This window comes from Plectropomus leopardus, chromosome 11 (assembly GCF_026936395.1).
Source record: "Plectropomus leopardus strain MGB_pleo_1.0 chromosome 11, ASM2693639v1, whole genome shotgun sequence".
Classification (NCBI taxonomy): Eukaryota; Metazoa; Chordata; class Actinopteri; order Perciformes; family Serranidae; genus Plectropomus; species Plectropomus leopardus.
Window position 1 is genome coordinate 10,823,675 of NC_142186.1, and position 27,529 is coordinate 10,851,203.

A 27,529-nucleotide genomic window follows, 5' to 3' on the forward strand; every position below is an offset into this window, starting at 1 on the left:
TTCACATCGACGACACAGCCCATTATAATACTCACTGTTATAGTCATTACATCGGTCGTGGTATTTAATTAAAGATAATATTGGCGGAGGGATACGTAAAAATACGGAAAGAAGTACCGGTTGATGTTAGAGCGCGCTCTCCTCCAAACAGTGTAGTAGCGCGCGCTCATTATGTACACAAGCCATGTATTGAGAGCATATTCGCATTTGACACATTTAATAAAGTTGCATCAAATTGGAATTTCCGGGGGAAAAAGCCGTTTAATTCAAAACACCAGAGTCGAGATCATCTCATCATCTTTTATTTGAATAAGTGACAGATACCAGAAGAGAAAATACAAACTCTAGAATTGTTTCTAGCCTGAAAAAAAGTACATTGTGTAAAACTGCTGTACAGGCAACCAGAACCTAACCGTAAAATATCAAAACTCCCATTGCATCCTCCCTTTTGCTGATCCTCATTCCTAGTGTTTGATGGGTACGAATGAATGAAGTGCAGTCAGAAGAATATAGAGGAAACTTTTTTTTCCAGGATGAATGACCAAATCTCTTTCTTGCGTTTCATACCTCATCACGTAATTAGCTTTTTTTTCCTTTTGTTCAACCAGAGGCCATTTGTGACTATGACATTCTGAGTAAAAGCATAAAAGCAACTGTGCCTAATTTGCTAACCGATAGCACTGCATTTGCAAATTATGAGAAACAAGGATATTGAAGGATTCAATGGAAGACTTGAGATTTCACTCATCAGAACCCACATTCCTTTTCATATGCACAGCAGCCAAATGCCACATTACACAGAACCAGGGGATGTGTTTCACAACAAAGCCAATTCGTTGATGGAAGTTTTGAATGGCAGCCACATCAGCTGCACACACACAGGCTGTCGCTTTCAGTAAATAGGTCCGGGCATAATTTCCAAACAGGCTGTCTGATCCTGATGGCTCACATTAATGATCTCGAATAACTGTGGTTTACAATAATGTGTCATGAGGCTGTTGGCTACTGTGCTGTTATGTCTTGAAATGTGGCCAGAGAGCCCTGTCATCAGGGAGGGTGTGTTCACGCAATGGCTGCCAGGTAGTCTTTCACCTCCGCTGGGGTGAGTCTTTTGAAGCCGGCCTCATTGCAGATCCCAACCTCAATGTTCTCCTCTGTCATCTGACCCTCAAAACTCTCCTGAAACACAAAGACAGAAGAGAGTAAATATCTGATAATAAAAGAGATAGACAGCAAAGCTGAGGAGGTTTTTTAAGAAACATCATACCTTCAATGTCAAGATGGCTGTGTGGATGGCATCTTCCAACTCCAGATCATTGTTATACCTAGAGAACAAAAAACAAAGTGGTCATCTAGCAATCTGTGAAGTGTGCAGAGTAGTTAAAGCCCACCGTATGAAATACCGCATCTGTGCATATTCATGCTGTATTGTATAATTTCTGTTCTTGAAAAATGTTCCAGAGCTTACGTTTGCCATGTTTAATTACAAGTCATTTGTGCTAATATGGTCAAATGAGCCATAATGATACCAGATTTACTCCATTTAGGTCAGTTAATGGGAATAGGAATCATGGGCATCAGGATCTACACCCTGGGCCTCATGCAAAACTCACTCAAATTATTCATGCTTTCCCATAATTTTAGTCTAACAAATAGCATCCTGGCTCACGTTTCCTGTGTGCCAACCACAAATAACTTCAATTAGTAGTAAAACAGGCTTGTTTATAGATCAAACTCAGGCTTCAATTCTAGCTGCACCAACAACGTTTTTGTTTTCTTAATTGTTTTAAAAGTAATAAAAGATTGTCATTTGCACCCATTTCTGACTTTGCTAAAAAATAAAACCTTCACTTATTTAAAGGCATCATTGTCTACAAACTATACCACAACAAACACTCTTACTCATTGGTTAATGAGATAGACATCATAAGCATAAGAGTCATAAGAGCCAAACACAACTACCAAAACCAACCCACATCTATACTTCTGCTGTCCGTAACACTTTTATTCTGCTCATTAAACAAAAAAAATGCTTTTAATTGTGAAGTGTTACCTTTTTTCAAGGAATGTTTTTCCATTAACGTAGTTCTTTCCCATGGCTGTGGCTTTCCATGCGAAATATGCACCCTGCCAGAGAGAGACAGAAGAATAAAGATCCTGAAAGAAGTTATGCTTCTGACAAAGCATAAAACAAAATCTGTAAAGTGGAACCACTGTAGACTGAGAGAGACCTGTGCTGACAACACTCGAGACAGACAAGATGTGCAACAAAGTCCAACACTTTAAGAAAGCGTATCACTGTAACAGATGTTTGATAAGATCAAGAGCGTTTCACCCTGACTCTCAGAAAATTATCAGAAAGTTTGTGTCAGGGAATTAATGAGTGGTACTGTTATTACAGCAAAGCAAGGTTTGTCCGAAAATAATATCTAATCTTCAAGCTGAACGAGCACAATAAGACAAATATTTTTCATTAATAAATATGAAAGTTATTAATACAACATACAGAGGGGTCTGACTGGAACAGGTAGGGGTGGTCTTCATCCCATCCAGCTATCAGCAATGACACGCCAAACGGACGCACTCCACTGGAGGAAAAAACACAACACATTAAATCCTGAAACTCCCACTGAACAAATCTTATCTCTGAAGTATAAAGGCAACATGTCTGTAAGAAGTGTTTGTGTATTACTGCATATTGTTTATACCCACCCAGACTGTGTGTACTCCTGCATTACAGAGGCCACTCTCTGGACGAGCTGGCCTGTGGGGATTGGCTCCTGGTAAACCAGGAAGTACTGTTGCGCCAATTTCCGGGCTCGTCGCACTAAAACCCTGCAAAGACGAAACATCTCATTAATTCATCTGTGCAAATGAGGTTCAGTAATGATGTCTTTTGGAAACTAAGTCCTGAATGATGCCTTTTATTCTTGTGCACTCTAGATATAGACAAAGAATTGGCAATATACCAATATTGTGACATGAGACAAGATATTTTCTTTAGATTTTGGATACTGTAATACCGTATGTGTTGTCTTTTCCCAGCTTTAAAAGCTGCATTACAGTAAAATTATATTTTTTTTCAGAACTTCTTACATTGTTGTAGCTGTTATATTATTTGCCTTTAACCACTTATCTATTATATCCACATTGCTGATGGTTATTTATCAAGAATGTCTCAGTGTAAATATTTTGCCAAAGCACCAAGAGTCAACCCCACAATGTTGTTGCATAACAGATACTGAGGTATTTAGCAAAAAATATTGTGGTATGGGATTTTCTCAGCGTAACCCAGCCCAAATATAGGTGTGCTCCCTACTCACAAATTAAAGAGAGAAACTCACAAACATCTTGTGTTTGTACGTGTACAAGACATAGCACTACCGTTACTCTTAACTCACCAACACTGAGGATGAAAAAAATCACCCAAGACAAATCCCATAAGAAACACTTCAGGCTCTCATTAGCACAAACTAGCCTCCATCAAGATATTTACTCCATTATATCTATATTACATTTTCCTCAGGTGATTCTAACATCTCCTGATAACAGCTTGTCAATCTAATAACTTTGTGGTATGCTGTTAAAAAATAAAAACACACAAAATCTTTCAAAAATTACACTGGCTTTTGTTTTAGCTGCTTATCTAAATGCACACCCATCGCTACATTTGTCATCCTGTATTACATTTAAAAGCTGTTGGACATCACACAGAAAGATACTTGTATAATGTTGGTTAAGAAATCGAAGCTGCTGATATTCTGTTTTTCTAACAAACAAAGAATCTCCACCTGTAGTCAGGCCCCATGCCGCTGTAGACCATGCCTATGTGTTTGGTGATGGGCTCCACTTTGTGGACGCTCTGCTCATCATACAGGATGGACTTTTGTTTCTTCTCTGTTGCCAGGACAACTCCATTGGAAGCTGAAAATGAAAGACAAATATCACAATTTGCATCTAAACAAACCATAAATGAATATTATTTTTTTCTAACCAGCTTCAGATCCATGAGGTAATTTTGCTTTTTTTATCTGCAGTATTTTACCTAATAGCATGATGTGCTATTTGTAACCTAAGCAACCTAACAGACATCAGCATCCTTCGAGAGTATGTGCAATATAACATATTTGATTTTTAGTGCTGTATCATATTTACACAGTCATTTTTTTGTTTAGTTTGAGAATCCTAATTGAGCTCCACTGCAACATTTAACCTTAAGTCACACTGCCCTCTGCACGTGCAGTTTTTCCACATGAGAGTCTGGAGACAACACCGTGAGTGAGAAGAAATCCGTACTTTTTTTTTATTCCTGTTACTTTACCCTTCAGCACTGAATGCCATTTAGCACTGTGCACCTTTCCAAGGAGAGAGTCTTGTTGCATCTTCTGATAATAATCAGACACACTCTGGTTCACTTTTTCCCAAAGCTTTTGAATTCAAAACATCTCATTCAACTTTGATTGATAATACAATAATGTTAAAAAGCCCATGTTAAAAATGCTTCACACATTTCGGACTCCATACCTTTGATGCCAACTGAGGGTGCTCCGGCTGCTACAGCTGCCAGCGCATATTCAATCTGGACCAGTTTACCCGACGGGCTGCAGGAAAACACACATGATGCTGCTTTACTATGCTGTTAGGTGGAGGAGAGTCAACTACATTGCACACAACAACCACTATAGTTTTATTACTAGTTTACTTTTAACTGCAATCTTCTTTAGAGTGTTTAGTGTATCGCGATTAACAAAGACGAAAGTGAAAGGAAAAGCTAAAACAACCGACTCATCTGAGCTAATTTGGCTAGCTAAGCTAGTTTCTACAAGGTTATAGTTAGCATTAAAAACTTACTTGCTTGGGACTATTTAGCAAAACGCCCACAAACAAAACTACGCGGCGAGGTTTTAGTTATGACATCGGAAGAAATGTGCCACTTGTCTGTTTCAGTTTAAAACACGTTAGCCGGCATGCTAACTGCTAGCCGATTCATTACAGTACCCGGCGATGACAGTGCAGCAACTACAGCGACCCCCAAAACCTTCTTTTCATTTTAAAATTAAACACCGAGCATACACTTGATCAAACTGTTGCTCGACAAAAACGTTTACAACCTGAAAGTTTACATGCTGTTTTATTAATTCATGGCAATTTTGACAAAGTTTACCTGAATGTGGTGAGGGAAAAACTGTAGCCTCGTTCCGCCATCTTGTTCTTCTTCTTCTACTCTGTGTTGACCGGAGAGCTGCACATCAACCTGTCAGGTGTGTACCGCCACCTACTGACTGCGATTACACATGAACTCTGCTGTACAGACAATCTTACAGCCTGTCTACTAAATACACCGACGGCCCAAACTCGAAATAAATCAGCAAAAAAGTAAAACCTCTCTCGTTTCTGTCTTTTGAAACTGAAATTACACAGAATCTTTTCTTAAAGAACATAATAAAATAGTTAAACGCCACACACAGAGGGGAATATTTTTTAACTCTTAGGGATAAATGAGTCCACATAACAGTTATATTGAACCAATGTAAGAGAATGACATTAATCTGGTGGCACATTAAGACAGGAATTAATAATTATTGTGGGTGTTTTTTATGTCTCCTATCAACTTTATCATCTTATGAAATGAAAGAATACAAAAAATTAAATAGCCTCCCTACCAAAACATGGATTTATTAAAATACTATCTCCTGCATCCAAAAAAGTAAAATCTAAATTAAATAATTATGAGTTCAATATATTCCAGATGAATGCCACAGTATTATATGCAATATATTTTAAATACTAGCCTTGGAACTGTAACTAATAAGAGACGATGACGAAGAGATGTATGAGAGCTCATAAAGAAGAGACTCAGCTTAGTCACAGTTTTGTTGAATTACTTTCAACCATGAGTCTTGACCCCTAGTTAGAGTTAATGCAGAGGGGCAACCAAATCAATGTTTGATTTATTTATTTATTTTTTTAATGGAAATAGATCACACGTTAACACGTTAATCATATTATTAGCAAAGATAAATAGGCCTGTTCCTAAAAGAAAAACCAAAGCAAACATTTCATTGTCAATACACAGCATTGGTGATGCCCATGAATCCACGATGTATAAATGTATGAATCTGTCAAAAGTTATTATTTTATTAGCTTAGTATTGTATGCATCATGTTAAGGCGTGTTTACACACGCTACTTTAGGCCCTACACATTATTTTTGGCCGCCAGATGGCAGTAAGACAGCTTCTTTCATCCCGCCTGCCGGAAATTAAACAGAAGAAGAAGTATCGTGAGCTGTCGCTGTGTGATGACGTGCTAAACCTCGGTGACCGTGAGCTTCTTTGACATGTTGGTTGAAAAAGAAACGTGCTGACAACAAACATGATGAATTTAGCGGCTTTAGTGCAGAGCCTCAGATGCTCGCTGTTACACATTGAGAGGAGACTCCTGCAGGCGGCCGGACTGACGATAGACAGACAGCTGGGTGAGTTTACTGACGGCAGCTAACAGGCGGCTAACCCCTGCTAACACACACACACACACACACACACACACACACACACACACACACACACACGCACACATTGTATTTCTCTGTTTTTCTTTTATATAATTTGAATTAATCTAATCTTTAAACTTGCTAACTTGGACCACCACATCTCTACATTGTGGTTAAGCTGAACTGATTGACTCAGGTTGCAGTATATTAATATTTAAAGTTATGTCATCATTGACTGCATATTGTCACATATACTACATGCTATTCTATATTTTATTTGTCTTAACTTGTATAAGATTCGGCTACATTAATGACACATTTTAGGTTGACTGGAACAGGTTGTGTTACCCTGGCTGCATCCTGGATCAAGGACATTTTAAGTTCTGTTTATCAAACAAACATGCATTAATGGTACCCCGATCAGATGATTTTAGAGATTTATTAAAAATCAGGAAAGGTGGATGCAGTGTCTGTTTTGACTGGTGTATGAAAAAAGTCCGGCCCCTACAGAAGTCATATCAATAGCTGTCCAATGTTGAATGCTTCAGTTGCTTTGCAAACCAACTCAGGTCTTTGGATCTTTATATTTCTGTGGATGAGACCTCTGAGAAGTTTTATTTTGAGTTAAAAAATGCACTACACCAGGTTCTATAACAGTGTTTGTGTGCAGGTCCAGCTCTGGCAGTAAATGGCCCCAGCCTCTTGCCTCAGCTCCGCAGGGAGGAGGAGCAGCAGCAGAGCCCCGAGCAGCCTGCTGGCCTCCTGGACAGCATCCTGTGGATGGCAGCACCCAAGAAGAGGCGCACCATAGAGATCAACCGCACCAGGAGGAGAGCTGAAAACAAACTCCTGAGAGTGAAGGTACTCTTTGGATCTTTAATTCAGTGTAATTTTTTTTGCGGTCATTTCACCCCAAAATCCAATAGTTACAAAACATTGTCTTATTTCCCTCCCGTCTGTACTGAACTCAGCTGTAACTCTCCGCTGTACATTTGAGATCAACAGCATTTGATTTGTGACAATAGATAAATAGAAAAATTACAGTCACCAAATTTAACAGGATTCCCTGTTATTTAGTGTGACTGTTGCAAACCTCAGTGTTATTCAGTTCATATGCAATACAGGGAATGATTAATTTAATATTGCACATTATTAACTTAATGAGTACATATCACCACTCAGATCAATAGTAAAATGGTTTCAGTATATATGTAATCAGTCACAATCAGCACACAAGAAGTGTGTGTCAGCATTCAGGGAAATAACTGTTCATAACCAGAGGCACAAACCTCTTAAAATCTCTGAAGAGACTGCACATTTTAAATTCTGTAAAACTGATTCTTTATTTCTCAGTGCACCAGCCTGATTAATGTCATTTTATATCAATATCTGACCTGTCATTTTAAGTTCTTGCAACAAAACCAAGATGTTAATGTGAACATCTCCAGTAGAGGTGTGCAGATATTATCGGTTGATCCGCTCATTATAAGTTGATCACACATACATTTGCAGTGTACGTTGTGTAACACATAATGCCAAAGATATATCAGAAATAATTAAGTTTGACTCACAGTTTCTCCATCTGTGTGTCTCTCTCTCTCAGAACAACATCGAGCCGTGTCTAGAGTGTGGCCACTTGAAGCAGAAACACATCATGTGTGGCTTCTGTTACGCCAAGGTGGCCAAGGAGACGGCTCGGATTCGTAGTCAGATACAAGCGATGGAAGGCGGCCCGCTGAGGGCCCCGACTGTGGAGACTGTCATCCTGTATGAGGGTGAGACACCGAGTGAGCAGGACAAAGACAAGAGGATTGTGGAGCGTCCCCGGAAGAGGCCGGCCTGGTTCAGTCAGTGATGCTGAGATATTAATGCAGAGTGTGGTACACACTTTGAGTTTAACACCGGTCAGACGCACACTGATGCTTCATATGATGCAGTAAACAGCATATTTTGTTCAGTCTGTTATTCAGTAAAAGCAGGTGGCTGATTGATCAGTTTTGTTTTCATAACTAACTTCCATAAAGTGATTGTTTGATCAGCAGTGACACCAGGAGACGTGATAAATGCCGGCACATCGGCCACAGTCACTTACAGCTGTGAACATACTGAACTGTATCAGCAATGTGTGTGTTTAGGGCCACAAAGTCATTCAAGTTTTGGGTATCAGATATAATTTTTTGTCATTGTTTCAACTGTTGTCATACGTTTGACAGACATACACTTACTGTATATTTGAATTTTTGAGAATAAATTTATCATTTGAAAAAAAAAATCTGATGAAAGTACCTTTTTCATTACAAAATAAATGAAGCCATGCAGTGTACATTTGCTTAGTTAAATAAGCAAAGAAAGAAACCACAAGATCATTTATATGAAATGTGGACATAATAAATGGTGTTGAAGAGTGTCCTCTATAACCTGAAATCAAGGTTTAGGTGATAACAAACAAAGTTACTAATACTACAGTCCATACTGCAGATAGTTGCCCCTAAAGCCTACTCACTGGACCTTTAAAATGAATGAAAAATGGCCACTAACCTGTTTCTAAGTGACACGTGGTTTTGTCTTTGTCAAATATGGAGAAACCACATGGAATCTCATAAGATGTCAAATCTGTGCAGTTCATACGTAACAAATGATGACTGTATTTTGTGTCGCAACAATATTCCTGCTCTTATTTAATATTATCATTCTTCATTAAATGAAGGATTGCCTACTCATGATGGAAAACTAATTGCCACCTCTGAACTTGAATAGATGCCTGGTTTTGTTTATGGTTGTACCTTCATGTTGCCACAGCAACGTCTATTAGTCAGGATTCAGCATCAAACTGAGATCACGTAATACTGGCTCTTGTGTTGCAGGAACAGACTGTTTTTGCTGGGATGAGTCCAGCATACCTTCCAGTGCCTCAGTCACACCATCATACACTGATTCAGTTTCACCGTTACGCTTTGATTAAAGTGGAGAGTGCCAGTAATCAGGGTTCAAAGTGATATCTGTCATCGCTGTCACAATCATTTAATATTCACATCTTCAAGGAGCTTTAGAGCGGTGAACTAACAAAAACAAGGTCAGAACTGTACTGTAGAATCACATCACACTGTAAGTGGTTACACATACACGAGTCCAGCAAAGACTTTCACCTGCATCAAAAAAATAATCACATCCACCCATTATAACTGAAATAAAAATATGCTGGCAACACATCTGTTGAAATCTTGCTGTCCAGCAGTCTATCCTATTATCACACCTTCACAAAGAGTGTGGAATAATGAGATACAGAAGAGAGATCAGGAGATCTGCACACTGCATTAAAAGCTACCAGCTCATGAGAATAAACCATTCACACATCAGCTGCACAGTGTTGATGGTGCCAGAGAACTTTCTAAAAAATCGGTCAGTTACAAACATTCATTTTTGCAGTTTGTGATATGATTTTGGAACTGGCCTAGTTTTGGATTAATGAGTTGGATTATGACTGTCAAGTGAGTGATCTTATTGCTCTCAGCTGTCTCCTTCCTGTGACATGTGGTCTATGTGAGAGACATCTGAGGAGTTGGTGGATATTTTATTTGACCTGATTGGATGATCCCTGGATCCACGTCATTCAAGCGGACGAGTCATTTCTAGTGATTTTTTTTTTAATGGCACTGATCAAATCTCAGTGTGTTTTTATATTGCCTATGTATGAATAATCACAGAGAGCAACAAAACCAGTCAAATTCCTTATTGGTGCACACAAACTTGACCGATTCTGAGTTCTGTCAACACACACACACACACACACACACACACACACACACACACACACACACACACACACACACACACACACACACACACGTTCCTATAGCATGAATTTAAAGACATTTCTCCAAACCTTTACTCACATGTACATAATCAAACCAGCACTGTAATACAAAGTATTTAAAGATACACTGGGGTAAATTGTACATGTTCAGACTGTATCATTTCAGATGACTTCTCATACTACAAACCAGTTCAAATAAATGAAAAAGGGGAGATTTCATTTTGGTTCACATGGTCGACTTGTGTCATGGAAAGATTTAACTCTCATTTTCACATGAAAACCAACCTTCAGGATGCCTGGAGTGAGGACATTCACGACATTCACCACGAAGTGATGCAGATGAGTAAAAATAGAAACAAGAGTGGATATTTAAGACATTGCCAAACACACACACATCTCAGACTACTTGGTACACACACAGACACACACATGGATGATGGCACAAGATATGATTGCTTGTTGTTGTCTTCCTTGAGTTTTAATTAAGTCAGACAGGCAGAGGACGTTTGTATCGACAAGTGCTCGCTTTTTACACAGAAGTCGCGGACATTCACACGCTCAACACAATCTCACCATGAACTGTGTGAGCAGAGGAGGCTGCTACCTGGTGAACTCCTACTGTGAGCTTCAGGAGGAAAACCAGTGGAGGAAGGAGAGCTACGAGGCATACTGGCTCAGCGTGGTCCTTGAGACCAGACCACAATACAAGTAAGTCCTTCTCACTAAAAATGATGATTTATTCTACATTAAGTATATAGCAAATGTTGAGTTTTCTGCTGTTTTTTTCTCTGTTATTTTAATATGAACTTTGTTGGATATGTAGCGCTGTGCAGCGTTCGGTATGTCGTAACAAGCAGCAAGGTCAAGGGTCAAGGACAACAGAGCAGACTGCGCACTTTTTATGTTTTTACTGTAAACACATGACATGAACACTGTACATACTGATTCACATACACAAAAAACTGCTGCTGTGCTGCATTGTTTGGGTTGCACTTCATGACCTCGTCCTGATGAGTGATGTCACCACAGGTATGTGACTCGTGACTGCTAAAGGAGAACACCTTTAATGTGTAATGTGGAGGCCAAAAATGTAAACAGCTTTAAAGTTTCACTAAACCACGAGCAGTGAACTTGCAGTCTTCTTTTTGAGAAGAAATGATCACAGCACTACTGCACTTGGATGCATTACAGAGAGAGCCTTTAAAATAATCTATCTTGTGTTTGTAATGTGTTCCAGGCTGACGCTGTCGGAAACAGACAACATTCGTAAAGAGAGTTACAAGCAGCAACAGGTGACCCACTTCACGGTTGAGAGGAGTCCCAGCCAGATACTGCGGCTGGGCAGCAACAGCACAGGCATGACAGAGCACCGGCTACCCTTGTTCAACATCGGCAAGGACCTACGTCGTGCCACCACCACCTTTGGGCGCACAGGACGGCCAGTCCCGGAGGATAATAGAGTGGTTAAACGGGAAATGACCGTCATAACTCGGGACAGTAGCAAGCCGGTCAGAGTGAACTTCAGAGCCTCGAGTCTGATGTCTTCACCAAGAGAAACGTCTCATCGGGTGAAAAGGAGGGAATGAAGAGTGGAGGGTATTTCTAATTGCAGTCCAGGAAATCTATCAGTCTTAGATTTTTGTAATATAAACACAATATTAGTATTTGTAAATGAAAGTTTGCTTCTAAATTGTATAAACTATCTTAGCTGTGACTTTTGAAAGAAAAAAACATTGTTTTTATGAATGGGAAACTTGTGGATATCTGATCTGCTAGGCAAATAGATAGTTTTAATATCCAAACTTAAAACTTTAGTGAAAAAAACTTAAAACTTATTGTTCTTGTAAGAAGTGTTTTAGGAGACATACGCTGGACTGGATTTTCTCCTAATTAAATTACCAGAATATTATCCTGAAAAGCTGGAATAAAGGTGAACTGATGATGAATTAATAAATCACAGGAAAAATTCATGAAACAGTGTCACACCCTCATGTAATTATGTAACTGAGCAGTTATTCGCATGTATTCTTGATGGATACCTTTTTTCTTTAATGTTTATACATATATGTATAATGAGCCTCCACATAAAGTAGCTCTCAGCGATCGCTCTTTAGGACACGCACACAGTGGCAGCGCTCCCCAGCTTTATGATTGTCCCCTATCATAGAGCTGATATTGTACTTTGGTAAATGTATCAATATTTTGGAGATTCTAAGGAAAATCAAGAATTCTGGAAATTAAGTTCTCAAACCAGGAATTTATTAGGAGGATTTCACAGCACGGTTAGAGTCGGTACATTTGAATTTATGGCATCACATCCAGCACTTAATCACCAAGTTATTGTCCAAAGAAAAACATAACGGCATAGAGAGTCTTGGCAACCTTTTACAAATGCTACAGCTTTAGTTCATCCATTCAATACTGGGATGACGTGTGAAGTAAAAAGGTGCTAGTTGACTATTTTTACTGAAGTATTGCGGTAAGGTGTTGAAGTCCAGAGCACTATTTTGCACTTTAACCCCTTTATTTAGATTCACATGCACCTTCAGTGTCCCGTCTCCCTGATAGCTAAAAAGCTCCCACAAACCTGCATTGAGGACTGGAAAGTTAAAACCAGTAATCAGACACACTATTCTACTGGATTTTGGCCATGTATCATAAATGGCAACACACATCAGAGTGTAAGGAGAGATGTCATACATGGAAGGACAGAAGTGCTGGTAAAAAAAAAAAAATGAAGTCCCACGTTTATCATGATAAATATCTCCACCAATAGTCCATAAACTTGTTAATGAACGGTAACACACCTCACAGGGACTTCGATGTCTTTTCCATAACATCGTGTCATAAATAAAATATCCTTATCAATGTGTCGATTCCTGGCTGTTTTGTTTTATTGTGATTGTTTTTCCCCCAACGACATTTATAGCAACAAAGAGATGTGTAGTCAGTTAATGGGACACAAAATTCATAACCTAGGTGGAGGAAAAAAATTTCCAGACATACAATGTACACACCAGCAGTAATTCATGGCACTCGGAGAATGTGAGTTAAATTGACACAAATGTTCTGAAATATTTTCCAAGAAGAAAAGGGGGAAAAATACATCTCTTTGTATTTAACATCAGTGGTGTATCCAATATGGATATCACCTGACTGATCCTAGTGCATTTTTATCAATATGTTTCCCATATTTGTAAGTAGTTCATTTAAAGCTAATAAGTCTAGATTGGGGAAGTTATGGTGGTATTGTATTTCAGCATGCTCAAAACCTGACAAAATATCTCTTCTTTTTCCAAACCTCTGAGATCACTGGATGGTGTATTTCACACGTTGAACATGATCTTGTTGTGTTTCCATAACATCCCTGTCAAGTAAAGATAATGAAAGAGTGAAAAATACATGCGTTTTCCACCCCTGATCCACATACTTTCAACATTCTTCAGAGTCAAATGAAAACACCAACTGGTGTTTGTCACTTTGTATTAGACTTCCCTCCTAATATCGCTTCTTCAGCCCTCTTGTGTTTCTGGACAGTGACCTGCAGCTGCCAGTACTTGAGGTACACCCACATGAGACTGCCATTCTTCCTCTTGTCCATGTTTAGCAGGTCTGCACAGTGCTTATCTCTCTTAAAAATATCCTTCAGATCGGACTCTAGGTTCAGTTCCGCCCCTATGGGGTTTTTGACGACCTTAAGCAGCATATTCTTCTCCATCTCCAGCCGCTGATCCCGAGGTTGGATGAGGGAGCAGTAGGCATTCTGGCGCTCCACGAGCTGAGCCTCCAGCTCCTTCAGAGTGGCGGTGGCTCGCTGGTACCAGTTGTTCTCTCGCTCCAGGGCTTGATGCAGCATAGCCCCTGCAGCGCCAGACTTAACCAGCCTTTGCTTCTCTTCCTCCAAGGCCTCACGCTCCTTGTGAGGGGGAAGACAATGTTTCGGTTTGGGCAGGTTTGAAAGGAAACATGCACAATAGCAGAAATGGAGAACAAGATTTTACCTGATGTAACTGTTTCCGTTCTTCCATCAGCTGATGGCTCTGTGAGACCAGGGCCTGCTTGTAGCCTTTGACCCTTTGTCTCTCCTTCTCCAGCTCCAGCTCTAGTGTGGCTGCTGCCCTACGCCTCTCTGTCAGTGTCTCTCGGTAGCGTGCTTCCATTTCGTTTTTTATTGCGGAAACATCCTTGTCATACTGGGCTTTGACCTGCTGGATCTCCCTCTGAGACTCCCTGGTCCAGATCCAACCTGAAGGTATGTTGGGAGTTGAGACATTTTCAAGATAATTAAGATATACCACTATCATCTTAAATTCATGCCCATGAATTTCCTGTAGCGCAAAATGATTGCATCAGTCCTGTAACACCTGCTCGTGTCCCAAGTTTGAGAAAGTAAGTGCAGTTAACATGGTGAAAGCATTACGTCGAAATAAAAATGACAAAGCATTCAAACGACAGGAACAGGAGCATAACATCTAATATCTAACAGGAATCAAACCAGTCATGTCCAAAGTCCAGCCCAGGAGCCAATTGTAGCCTGCAGACTAGGTTTTTAACAGCTCGTCTTTCAAAATATACTATATGGTTATTTTCTGCTAGGTAGAAGACATGACCACGGCAAAGAAGTGTACAGTCAAGAGCGAGGGCCGTGTTGAAAAGATGATTACATTTTCACATAAAGATGAAACAGTTGCGTTTGTGTCATTTGTATGTTGTTTTTTTAAATAGTCCACATGATGCAAGAAGCAGCTAGCCCTAGGTGTTTTCACGTTATCTAATCTGGACCCTTTTCAAATAAGTATGGACACTTCAGTATTAAACTGTCTTTGGTAACAAGTTAAATGTCTAGATATACGAAATTCTTATGTTACAGCAGCAGGTTATTCGGGCATTGCACAGGAGCAGTGAAAACACAGTAAGATATATATCACACTAGAAAAGAGAATTACATTTACGTACAAAAAATGTATCTACTGAATAGAATATATATAGAACATACAGTATAAATAATATTCTATAATACACTATAAATATACTAACACACAAATACTAAACTATATCCATACGATAACTTAATACTGTTAAACGTGTGTTGATGTTTTAGTTTTAAAAATGCGGTGAGGTAGAGTAAGTAAATAAATGTGCAAATTGACCATGTGGACGGTTACTAGAGAGCAAATCAGAGTAGAGTTTGGTTGGGATAGAAAACTATTAAGCTTGTGTCAATTGTGTCAGATAGAGGTTAGGTGTTGAGATATTGTTTGGGCAGGAAAGATTTCCTGTATTGGGCCTTGTGACAGCAAAGTTGAAGTCTGTTTGAGAAAAGGCTCAGCAGTCTGATTATCCACAATACCTAACAGTTTGTCTTCCTCTCCATCACAACTTCATGACTACTTGTGTTATTTGACAGTCCAATAAGAAAAGAAAGAGTCAGTCCCAGTGAAGATGTATATTGTGCATATACTCTTGAGCTATGCACTTCTGAGCTGAGTGTGACAAATGAAAGCAAAGCCACACACACACACACACACACACACACACACACACACACACACACACACACACACACACACACACACACACACACACACTTAATATGAACTCACCCAGCTTTGCATGAACACATTTGATACCTACAAACTCAATGGCTCGACTGTTGTTCGCCCATATACATCTGTGCAACTTACGAAATGCAGCCAGTCCCAGCATGGGGACCAGCAGGGCGTAGTTCCATTGGTTGCCATCATCGGCCCCCGCCCCCCGTCCTCTGGGGTCTGGTTGGATGTTCCATCTGGGGGGGTCATTTAAGTTATTCATGGAGGCTGCACACACAGGAAAGACCAAAACATCAGTAATAATAGAGCACTTTGAAATTACATTGTAATAAATGTTTATATTTTGCAACTCAGTAAGCGTGGAAGTCACCGTGCTTGTTTAATCTCACAGTCATTGCAGTGCTCACGTCTTTATTACTTGCAGGTGCCAGTGGATAAATGCAACACTGAGAATCTACCATTAGCTGATTTCGCTTTAAACATAACCACATGATAATGAAGTCAAATGCGAAGTATCGTGTTTCAAAACACAGGGAAGGTCCGAGGGTCCATTAATGCTTTAGGCTCACAATTAAGCTAAATAAAACATTGACATGACTGGACAGTGTGTGTGGCACTGCTGATAGGATGTTGGAAATAAACACTTCATCTTAAAGTTCGATAGCAGTTAGCCCATCAGCATTTATCAAAAACACTGCGACAGGCAACAACAACAACAACAATACCAGTCTGACATAACTTGGAAGTTTGACAGCCCAGCTAACCACAAACAAGGCTAACTATGAGCTAACATGCTAGCTAACATTTAGCTTGCTGGCTCATGCTCGCTTGTGTATCTAATTCAAACATAACACGGGACATAATGGTTTTGCAAGTCCGACTACATGTCGGTGTGTGTTTTGTTGAGTATATGGTGCTGTGTCTCACCTTGAATGGAAAGTCTAGGTCACTTATACATTTGTTCCTGCACACCCCAGTTATACAATTTTACGCTGTAGCAGTCCATTAATATCGACGAGGGGGATTTCATGGGAAGCCACTTGTATAAAAATCACATTATGTTAAACGTAAAATCTTTATGTGTTTATATGAATACATTACAGTACAACAACTACTGGTTTTTTTTGCAGTTTAATCACATTAAAATATGTTATGACGAAAAAGCAATTAGGTGTAACATAAGTGATACCCCCATTTTCGCAAAGTGGTTCGGTCCATTGCTACGGAATATCTTATCCCTCCGCTGTGACTCTGAATCGGTCCTTCAACTGACAACATGGCGAGTGTTCGTGCTGCCTCTCGTCTCCTCTCCAAGAGGGTTTTATCCAAAACAAAAGCAGTAAGTAGTCACAGCTGGATACTTAGTATTCAAGTCATCTATGTGTTCTCTGTTTTAGCGCATCGATCGTCTTTTTCTTTACGCTGAAAGGGAGATTTTTTGCTTCACTTTGAGCTTTCGTAAGCGGCAGATTCCGGCTTGCGTAAGCTGTGTTATGTAGCTTAGGGTGTTTCAATGTGACACCTCAAAGAAAAGCTATTGTACGAGTCTAGCAAAATGCTATCTGTTTCATCTCTGTTCATTTCACATTATACATATAGATGAATGTTTCCTGCAAACTGTCAAAATTACTGAGGTATTCCAACATGATTATAAGAGTAACGTCAGTTGCCCTTGTGGAAAACAGTTTTAGCCACTTTGTGTTAGCTAGCCTGATGTTAATAGGATACAAAGCGAATATCCGTTAAGGCAACTGTAGACTACGTTATTCTTACCATGACACAATTGTTAGTTTTTAACGATCAACAGATTGCGTTAAAAAAAATTTTAGAGTAATAATTACATGAATGCTTTATTACAGATTGTTATGAGAGTGATATCAGCATTATACCAATGTTTTTAATAGGTGATAAATATAAACTTATTAGAAGACAATACCTGTAAGCAAGAAGCCTTCAGAATGGTCAGTGATCCAATTTTTCTGCTTTTGTTGAATATATCCGTTGATATATATTTTATCCTGCCAGGTCCCTGCTGCTGCAGTTCAGGGATCAAGGAACTTCCACTTCTCCATCTATGGCAAGAAGAAAAGTGCCAAAGTATCAGATGATGTAAGTTACATTTACACTGTGATGGAGATCGACATTCAATCTGGTTATTAGTGTGGATGCATGATGGGATACAGCATTGTATATAGGTAGAAATTATACTTAAATCATATATAATAACGGCTTCAAACTGGTTTTGCATACTCACAACACTCCCTTGCTATAGTGATAGATTCAGTTTCCAGCATTTGTTAAGCTGCTCTTTATTACATGTTTAACAATAACATGTCTCTTTTGTTGTTTTCAGATCTCTACTCAGTACCCAGTAGTGGATCATGAGTTTGATGCTGTGGTGGTGGGAGCTGGAGGAGCAGGACTCAGAGCTGCTTTTGGACTGTCTGAGGCTGGCTTCAACACTGCCTGCGTCACCAAGCTCTTCCCCACCAGGTCTCACACTGTCGCTGCACAGGTACGATAACACATTTTATGTCTTCATTGAGGAAATAGATCATTTTGAATGTTTTTCTGCAGAATTTCATCAGGGTCCTTCAGCATTCATTATTCTGGGATTTAACAAAGTCACAATACAGATAAGAGATTTATTATGCAACGCTTTTATCAACATAATCAAAAGTAGTGCGCCTTCCTTTTCATGGTATTGAATTGCTGAATATTTGCCTGGTTCACAGGGTGGAATCAATGCAGCTCTGGGGAACATGGAGGATGATGACTGGAGGTGGCATTTCTACGACACAGTAAAGGGATCTGATTGGCTGGGAGACCAGGATGCTATACACTACATGACGGAGCAGGCTCCTGCAGCTGTAGTGGAGGTAAGGACACACATACATGCACATCAGTGGTTATGTTAGCTGCATTAATTAATTTCTGCATTGTGGCACTAGAGCAGGACATTTATAAGATGTAAATCACTGAATTAGAATATGCAAAGTAACATTCAGGGAATAGTGTTGCTCCATTTATATCTATTTAGTTTACGCCTCAAAACCTTACTTTTTTTGTCAGCTGATCAGATCTTATATTATACAACTTTTTTTCAGTGCTTCACATCATCATGGCTCTTTCCTCATACTGAAATGACACAACAGCAAATCATAACCTCATGTTGTTGGGCCTCTTTTGCAGCTGGAGAACTTTGGCATGCCGTTCAGCCGCACAGAAGACGGGAAGATCTACCAGCGAGCCTTTGGAGGTCAGAGTCTCAAGTATGGAAAAGGAGGCCAGGCCCACCGCTGCTGCTGTGTAGCAGACAGGACAGGACACTCGCTACTGCATACACTTTATGGACGGGTAAGTCCACACACTTGTTCTCCATCTTTTCTCCAAACTCAGTCCATACATGAAGCACCACGATATACCATATAACCACGTCATATATCTGTCGGCCCTGCTGTTTTCTTTTCAGTCGCTTCGTTATGACACCAGTTACTTTGTGGAGTACTTTGCCCTGGACCTGCTAATGGAAAATGGAGAGTGCAAAGGAGTGATTGCTCTGTGCATGGAGGACGGATCTATTCACCGCTTCAGAGCACAGAATACTGTTATTGCTACCGGGTAAGTATCACACTCACTGTTGGCAAAAACAGAAAAAGTCAACACTTTATCTTCATTCATAATTCTAGTTAACTACCATAGTTTGAGAGTTGATAGGAGACATATGAAGTTTATATATGAGTTCAATCTTTCCTTCCAGGGGTTATGGAAGAACCTATTTCAGCTGCACATCTGCCCACACCAGCACAGGAGATGGAAATGCAATGGTGACCAGAGCAGGTCTGCCCTGCCAGGATTTGGAGTTTGTACAGTTCCATCCCACTGGTGAGAAAACTGAAACTTATTAACTTATTAAACCTAAGTCATAGATAGTTCTCCTGTTAAGGCATGAAAGCAGCAGAGATAAAGCAGGATCTTATTTTCAAAGACAGTCGCTCAACAGCAGCTACATGCATACTTAAAAGACATATCTCGATTATTTATAGTGGTTTCAGCAAGCAAAGGTATTCTATCAATGGCTGGTTAAAGTCCATTATTTTATCGTTTAGTTATAAAGGTGTGATAAGACACTGTTTGATTCAGCTGTGTTTTATTCTCAGTCTGCTTGTCCTTTTGTGTAGTGGTTGTAGCCATTCTCTATTCCTCTCGAAGTTGTAATTGCACAGACAAATGAGATTCTGAGAGATATGAGTATATGAGTCCGTTAATATGTGTTATTTCAGTGCTCTCGTTCTTAGCTGATGCTGTTCAGACCTCGCTGTTTACATTGAGCTCCAAACAGACCTCAGTTGCATAAAGACAAGTGGTCATCTTTATTTTTGTTCCTGCTGGATATTTGACACCAGACTCCTCAGTTATATATGTGGCCTGCAGGAGGTCACCAAAGGCTCAGTGACTGCAGAGTTATCTCACCTTTTACATATGACGCACCTTCTTTGCGAGTCGTCAAAGTGTGTTGTTGGATAAATACCAAGCCTTGGACTGTAAAGACTGGCATGAACAACCAAAGTAATTATAGTTTATGATAAGCTAGATGATAAGATCGGGTTCTTAAGCTGCAGTTGACAAAAGTGATCAATGGCCTATGAGTGCACAAAACTGTCCTACAAAATGTTTTTTATTGTAGAACATAAAAGAACAATAAAAACAGTAGCTTAACAGGGCTGAAAGGATTGTGTCAAATTGCTGTCAGCATGTCGAGGTTTATTTTAGAAAGAACTTAACTGATGACTGATTCTATTCCTTTTTCTAATACAATGAATTAATATTAGCACTTAGAGCCAACACAGTGTCAAAACTAACTAATTTTTGGTGCTCCAGAGGAGTAAAATTATAGTGTAAAAGCTAAAGTAAATATACTTATCACTGTTCAGCCAATGAAGCATACTATTACAGTTTTTATTGAGACTATATTGTGTCATAACAATAAAGCTGATCTTATGCTTCATTGATGGGAATGTGTTATGGATCTATCACATCCATTATACTGAGGAATCCTATCAGGGTTTTTTTTCACTTCAAAGATAATTTATTTAAAGCTATATTTGGTCCCTTAAAAAATAACTTTAAAAACATTTTTTTTTTGCTTAAACTGCCACTATATTCACTTTGCAGTAGATAATAATAAACTGTGAAAAATATAAATCCTATTCTGGCTTTACCAAGAAGAAAAAAACAGGATTTGATGTCAGTGTTTGCAATGTGTGAATTCATATAGAATAACTGAACTGCGTCTCTTATTTCATCAAAATGTGAGTCCCTTTAAACGTGTGAATCTTCACAGGAATCTACGGAGCTGGTTGCCTGATCACAGAGGGTTGCCGTGGTGAGGGAGGCATCCTGATCAACAGTGAGGGAGAGCGCTTCATGGAGCGTTACGCACCAAACGCCAAAGACCTGGCCTCCAGAGACGTGGTGTCTCGCTCCATGACCATAGAGATCAGAGAGGGCAGGTATGGACAAATTATGTGTGTGTATCAAGTAACTGCACATGCAAAAATGTAATATTTCAAGCATATAAAAGTTATATTTGATTCATGTTTTGCTTTTTTCCTTTAGGGGTGTTGGTCCAGAGAAGGACCATGTGTACCTGCAGCTTCACCACCTGCCTCCCCAGCAGCTGGCCACAAGGCTGCCCGGTATCTCAGAGACGGCCATGATCTTTGCTGGAGTCGACGTCACCAAAGAGCCCATCCCCGTCCTGCCGACCGTTCACTACAATATGGGTGGAGTACCCACAAACTACAAGGGACAGGTATGTACTGTAAGCACAGTCATGTGCATCCACATACGTTCCCTCCACACTGTCTATTAAGTTGTTGACAGACAAAGGGACACACGTTTCATTTTTCTCTCGTAAGGTGATCACTCATACCGACGGAAGCGACAAGGTGGTTCCTGGACTGTATGCCTGCGGTGAGGCGGCATGCGCTAGTGTCCACGGTGCTAACCGGCTGGGCGCTAACTCTCTGCTGGACCTGGTGGTGTTCGGCAGAGCCTGCGCCCTCACCATCGCCGAGGAGCACAAACCAGGTGAGGACCTCTGTCATGATATTTATTTATTTATTTTTTTTCCCCCAGATTTATCGTCTTTAATTTTTTTTTTTTTTCCAAATTTGACACTAGAGCATTATGATGAAAAAAACGGATTTATTTTTCACTACGGCTGTAAAATATGTCATATTAACATGGCTTATTTAGAGGAAAGAAAAATATGGCGGCATCGTTTGAGAAAAATCAATTCACCTTTTGTCTTGATATCAAATAACACCTCTCCCACTGCCATCATCGCTCCTGTACACATCGCCTGCATGCTTCACTGCGGACGTTTTGTTTTCTCTCCAGGAGAGAAACTGTCCCCTCTGGCGCCCAGTGCAGGAGAGGAGTCTGTCGCCAACCTGGACAAGCTGAGGTTTGCCAACGGAAGCCTGAGGACCTCTGAGATCAGGCTCAACATGCAGAAGGTACGCACACAAACACACAAGGTCATTAGGGTTATCTATTCGAAAAATTGTTTGGAACTGTGTCTGACGAAGTATAGGTACAGGAAGTTACACCTCATAAGAGAATATGTGAAGTCACTGTACATTAAATGCCTTATTGTACCGGTGTTTTTCCACAGAGAACTCTAGAAACTAATGTTAATCATGAGTCTCTCTTCCTGCCTGTTCGCTCAGACCATGCAGGCCCACGCTGCAGTGTTCCGCACCGGCGCCGTGCTGAAGGAGGGATGCGACAAGATGGACGCCGTCTACCAGACCCTGGATGACATCAAGACCTTTGACAGAGGTACTGCACCACTTTGTGCGCCTGTTCCTGTCTGTTTACATATTCTTCCCCCTCTTTCTGCAAAAAGTGACACACTGTAAGTCATGAAATACCTCTCCTCCAGGCATTGTGTGGAACACAGACTTGGTGGAAAGTTTGGAGCTGCAGAATCTGATGCTGAACGCTGTCCAGACCATCCACTCTGCCGAGCAGAGGAAGGAGAGCAGGGGAGCGCACGCCAGAGAGGACTTCAAGGTCAGTTTCATCATACTTTGTCTGTGTGTATGTGTGTCTTTATCTATTGTTCTTGCTGTACTTTTCCTCCGCCTCCCCTGTTGGTCTCTACATGTTTGTGTCAGTGCCACTGTTTTCCTTTTCTTTGTTATTCTCTGGCTACTTCACATCGGTTAAGATCAATCTCCCACTCTCTGCTCCTGACTTTAATTCCCTTTCTTGATCTGTTCGACTCTAAACTGACTTTATTTATATTTGTTTCTGTGAATAATGAGCAAAAATAAATTCCCAGTTCATATTTCAGCCAGTCTCTCTTCTGACGTTGTGTTTCATCACTACATTCCAGGACCGTATCGATGAGTATGACTACTCAAAGCCTCTGCAAGGTCAGGAGAAGAAGCCCTTCGATCAGCACTGGAGGAAACACACTATGTCCTATGTAGACCCCAAGACTGGGAAGGTACAGTCCCCTCTCACTGTGTGTTGTCGTGCTTACAGCAGGAAATTAAGCTACTCTAGTTGTCATTATTAACTTTAAAGGCCAGCCGAGTCACTCAATTGAATAAATCTTTGTTTCCTTTAATCACAGGTGACCCTGGAGTACCGCCCTGTTATTGACAACTCCCTGGACGAGCAGGACTGTGCCCACGTCCCCCCTGCCATCCGCTCCTACTAAGAACATATGCTCCCCCTCTCCCCCCTCTCACATTCAGTTCACTCATTTGTCTGCTATTTATGAAGAAACATTTCCTGCAATAGAACTGACATTCTGGGACAAACAATGCTCACATTTACACGCGTATATCCCTTTTGTTAAATGGTTACACACAAAACTGTCTTCTTCATAAACTTCCCTTTTGTCTCACCTGCCTGTTCCTCTGTGTGCTTTGCCTTCATCTAATCGGCGTGCAGTTGATAAGATATTCCAACATGGGTCTTGTGACTTGTGTATATATGATGAGAAGCTTAAGACAAGTGGGTGATTATTCAGCCTCTATCTAAAGAACTGACGTTGCAAGCTTAGTTTTCTGTGATGACGCCACACTCTTGTTTCCAAGTCTTGCATTTGGGTTTCAAACATAACTTCTCTCCTTTGGCTTTCTGAAGTGAAGAGGTGGTGGGAATGATTGCAAATTTGAAATGCAAATGTCGCAGACAAGCCACAGAGGGAAGTTATGAGTATGTAAATATTGCATAAATGTACAATAAACATGACGAGTTATACTGTATGTACGTGTTGAAGTGTGAGGTAGTGTCTTCTCACTCATTATGGCCTTCAATTTCAGATACTTTGATGTGAAACTTAATGTGTGTGTGATCCAAATGACAAAGTACATAATCTATCTCATGCTCAGTAGATAATCAGCTGATAGACTTAATTGAACCAAATTAAACAGCTTAATGCATGTAGGTATGTACTGTATATGGTGTCACATGTGCTGGAACAAAGGCTTCGATACATTTTGGTGTTGCTGTTGCCTTCTCTAATTACAAAATAACTTTTTAGTAAAGGGTCAGTTGCAAACACAAAGCTATTTGAGTTATTACGCTTTTATGTTGCTGACATGTGGTCTTCCAGAGGTCATTATTCTGTGCAAATACTGTTGCAAGCTCTTAGTGCTACAGGGATGAGAGCGGTTTCTGCTCAAACAAAGCGCGTGTGATGTAGAATTGATGGGAAATCCCCACGTATTGCACAAACTTGCCACAATTTCTGCAGCTCCATAAATGACTTTGAAGGATGTATTTCTTGGCTTAATTTATTTGCTTGTTTTTAAAATGGTCTGAGTTAATTTTCTTCAGGTTTTGCCATTTGTACTTATTTTCATATGTTCAATAAAGTGTAGACTATGCATAGAAACAAGAGCTTTTGGTTGTCTTCGTCCTGTGGGCAGGGAGTGGACACAACAGCACTAACACCTGCAACAGCAAAGGTTTCGTGTCAAAATTCAGGGGTGGGGGGGACATATAAAACCAGGTTTTCCGCGGTCATGGCAAATCTGGAAAAGTCATGGAAATTTCTCAATCTCATTTTCCAGGCCTGGAAAATTATTGGACTAGTAAAAATCATTGAAAGTTTTGAAGAAGTTATGGAACTGTTGTGATTGAATTGTTACAGTAATTTCCTGTCGATAACCTTCCACGTCCAGTTGTAAGGCCTATAAAGGGTTATGGGGTTAACTCTAAGTGTATGCTTAACATTCTTAAGTTATTGTTTTCCAGACTTGCAATCAGGAATAACTTTATGATCAAATGCATTAAGAATACACTGATAGTATAGTAAATTTGTTTTTTTTCTAATTGCTTGAAAGCCAGTGCCAGACTGATATACTGTAGGTGCTTGTATGTATGTGCACGTAGTTTTAAGTATTAGAAGTGATTATGAACTTAACCAACTATTAGGGACTGGACAAAGGTTCCTTGTTCATTTTCATACAATAATAAAATTGAGTAAATTGTACTTTACAGTTCTGTTTATGTTATACATTGTGAATGTTCTCAGAAATGTTATAATGGGTCCTTATAGTCATGGAAAAGTTTTGTAAAACGTCCTGTGCTACTTTCAAGTTTTTACTTGGGGGATTGAGAAAGGGTAGTTATATGCACATAACATAGGTGCAAGGCTTTCAAAAAACAGCATACATGAGGAAAAAAGTCATGCCTGCAAATGGAAAAAGTGAAGCCTGCACACTTACTCCATGCCACACCTGTGCTAAATATCAAGGGGGACCTGCCACCCGAATCCCCCCCGATATGGACCCCTGCATATTCCAGCACTATGAAGTTAAAGAGCTCTATTTTAAATCCTGCATGTACTTCACAAAGTTTAATTGTAGACATATACAATCTCTGGTCTTTTCTGAGTCATATCGACTCGCAGCCTTATTGTGTCCAATGTGTGTTTATGGCCACTAGGTGGCAGCAAACAACACACTGAAAACAAATCTCTTGCAGCAGGATGACAAGGTTAAAGAATGGTGTGTGTTCTCCATGGCTGCTCTCATATAATATTAGTTATCTTCCCACAGCAGTGACACTGTTTAACTTTATTCTGATAAAGGGCTGTAATATGTTGAGTGGTGCAGTTCTTGTATAGTAGTGCTGTTGTAAGCACTGTTTTTACCTTACAAGAATATCTGCAGTAGGAAGTCAATAACCACGAAACAAAATACTGAAGAAACCCAAGCCTATTTAATATCCTGGCCAGCTGTAACAGCCAAACCCAGAGAGGTCAGAGCTGAAAGGGATGTGGATGGATTTGGCTTTCTTCGTATTCACACAAACAACAATACTGTTGTGTGTAAAGAGAGGAAAAAAAATACTCAGTTTACCTTTAAGCCGCTCCCTGTGTTGAATCAGCCGTGAGCCACTAACTGCACCTGTATGGGACCGTTTCTGACACATGGTCACCATATGTCATCAAACTATGATCTTACACCATTACATTTTTTTACAACACCACAGAGTAAAGTACTCACTAGATACAGGAAGAGCAAATATTAGAGTTGGCACACATTACTGCCTGCCGTGTGACACTGACGTCCACCAGAGCGAATGTAGGCACAGATAAGGACAATTGCAGAGAAATGCTCATGTTAGAGCAGCTACAAAGAGATTTTGACTGGTTATAAAACAGTCTTAATTTTCATAATGATGCCTCTATATTTAGATAAAGTAATATTGTTTTAAGAAAGAAGTCTGAAGCAGATTTTTATGTACCAATGCTACTGATTGACAACATGGCACAATGTTGTGGCCCAAGGTCTATGCGTTTGACACGTATGCTTAAACGGGTGTTTACAGCTTACAAAGGCTGAGACAGGATCAGTTAAGTGTATTAAATTCACATACATATTCTAAGTAAGTATTATTAAGTCAACTTACCATAGGCTCGTACATGCCATGTAACCCTCTGTGACTTTTAGCAAGTGACAAGTATGATTTTCACAACAGTGATTTTCAAATGAAAATTACTGTCATTCCTCTCCTTTTTAATATTAAACTAACTACAAACAACACATTGTATCAGACATTTCTGGGAGGTATTGTGTCAAGGTCAGTGTTGCTGCAACAGTGTGTTTCTTCACTACATGTGGTTCTTCTCAAAACACGAGTGGTGAGGAAACCTCAAGACTGAAGAGTGCAGCCGTTATAAGAAAGGTACAAGCCACTTGATAAAATCTGAGCGGCCTATTTCCAGGGTAGATGGATTCCGGTAATCTCATATTATTAATGTGTCAATACTGTGCAATTGCAAAACTTTGTCCTCTTTGTAAATCAGACACATTACGAGAAGCGGGGCATGCTCAGTCTGCCTGTGCTGGATCAGTAAAGGTTAAACACGGATATTGGCTGTTATTTATGGCATCCAGGGCAGATGATCCAGGCCTGCAGAGAATTATTAACTACAGACAACTGCAGTTTCACCAAAGCTCTGAGCTGGAAAAAGACAAAATCACGTCCATATATAGCCAAAGATCATTTGCAATGCTTTTACCTAGTCGGGCTTTAAAATGTAAACATATAGAGAGAGCAAAATAATACATGAGCAGCTATGCAAACACAATTTAGATAGAAAAGACCAATGATGATGAATTGTAATGAGTCC

At 39.9% G+C, this 27,529-nt stretch overlaps 5 protein-coding genes across 8 annotated transcripts; 3 read left to right on the top strand and 2 right to left on the bottom strand.

Moving 5' to 3' along the window:
* Positions 1-286: 286 nt before the first annotated feature.
* psma2a (proteasome 20S subunit alpha 2a) lies at positions 287-5,313 on the bottom strand. The gene is made up of 8 exons (XM_042489835.2): positions 5,165-5,313; positions 4,525-4,601; positions 3,792-3,924; positions 2,713-2,835; positions 2,507-2,588; positions 2,054-2,127; positions 1,268-1,325; positions 287-1,179 (listed from the first exon to the last, which is right to left on the bottom strand). Exons 1-8 carry the CDS (start codon positions 5,203-5,205, stop codon positions 1,063-1,065), a joined length of 705 nt encoding a protein of 234 aa, XP_042345769.1. The 5' UTR covers positions 5,206-5,313; the 3' UTR covers positions 287-1,062.
* Positions 5,314-6,263: 950 nt separating this feature from the next.
* Positions 6,264-8,764, top strand: mrpl32 (mitochondrial ribosomal protein L32). Its single transcript, XM_042490476.2, has 3 exons — positions 6,264-6,477; positions 7,163-7,353; positions 8,096-8,764. The coding sequence occupies exons 1-3, from the start codon at positions 6,375-6,377 to the stop codon at positions 8,345-8,347; spliced, it is 546 nt and encodes a 181-aa protein (XP_042346410.1). The 5' UTR covers positions 6,264-6,374; the 3' UTR covers positions 8,348-8,764.
* A 1,955-nt stretch (positions 8,765-10,719) lies between these two features.
* Positions 10,720-13,176, top strand: LOC121945459 (uncharacterized). Its single transcript, XM_042489640.2, has 2 exons — positions 10,720-11,014; positions 11,544-13,176. Exons 1-2 carry the CDS (start codon positions 10,881-10,883, stop codon positions 11,890-11,892), a joined length of 483 nt encoding a protein of 160 aa, XP_042345574.1. The 5' UTR covers positions 10,720-10,880; the 3' UTR covers positions 11,893-13,176.
* On the bottom strand, positions 12,544-17,950 carry ccdc127a (coiled-coil domain containing 127a). 4 transcript variants are annotated; one of them, XM_042489639.2, is made up of 4 exons: positions 17,795-17,950; positions 15,991-16,125; positions 14,308-14,552; positions 12,544-14,222 (listed from the first exon to the last, which is right to left on the bottom strand). In XM_042489639.2, the coding sequence occupies exons 2-4, from the start codon at positions 16,118-16,120 to the stop codon at positions 13,782-13,784; spliced, it is 816 nt and encodes a 271-aa protein (XP_042345573.2). In that variant the 5' UTR covers positions 16,121-16,125; positions 17,795-17,950; the 3' UTR covers positions 12,544-13,781. The 4 variants fall into 4 exon arrangements, with proteins under 4 accessions (XP_042345573.2, XP_087940126.1, XP_042345571.2 ...); XM_088084000.1 differs by having other exon boundaries at positions 15,991-16,094; positions 17,795-17,813; XM_042489637.2 differs by lacking the exon at positions 17,795-17,950 and adding an exon at positions 16,786-16,925.
* sdha (succinate dehydrogenase complex, subunit A, flavoprotein (Fp)) lies at positions 17,064-24,786 on the top strand. Its single transcript, XM_042489635.2, has 15 exons — positions 17,064-17,197; positions 17,884-17,967; positions 18,212-18,373; positions 18,594-18,737; positions 19,051-19,215; positions 19,331-19,479; positions 19,619-19,743; positions 21,203-21,371; positions 21,478-21,673; positions 21,780-21,951; positions 22,264-22,382; positions 22,596-22,707; positions 22,811-22,941; positions 23,267-23,380; positions 23,510-24,786. The coding sequence occupies exons 1-15, from the start codon at positions 17,135-17,137 to the stop codon at positions 23,594-23,596; spliced, it is 1,992 nt and encodes a 663-aa protein (XP_042345569.1). The 5' UTR covers positions 17,064-17,134; the 3' UTR covers positions 23,597-24,786.
* Positions 24,787-27,529: the final 2,743 nt, after the last annotated feature.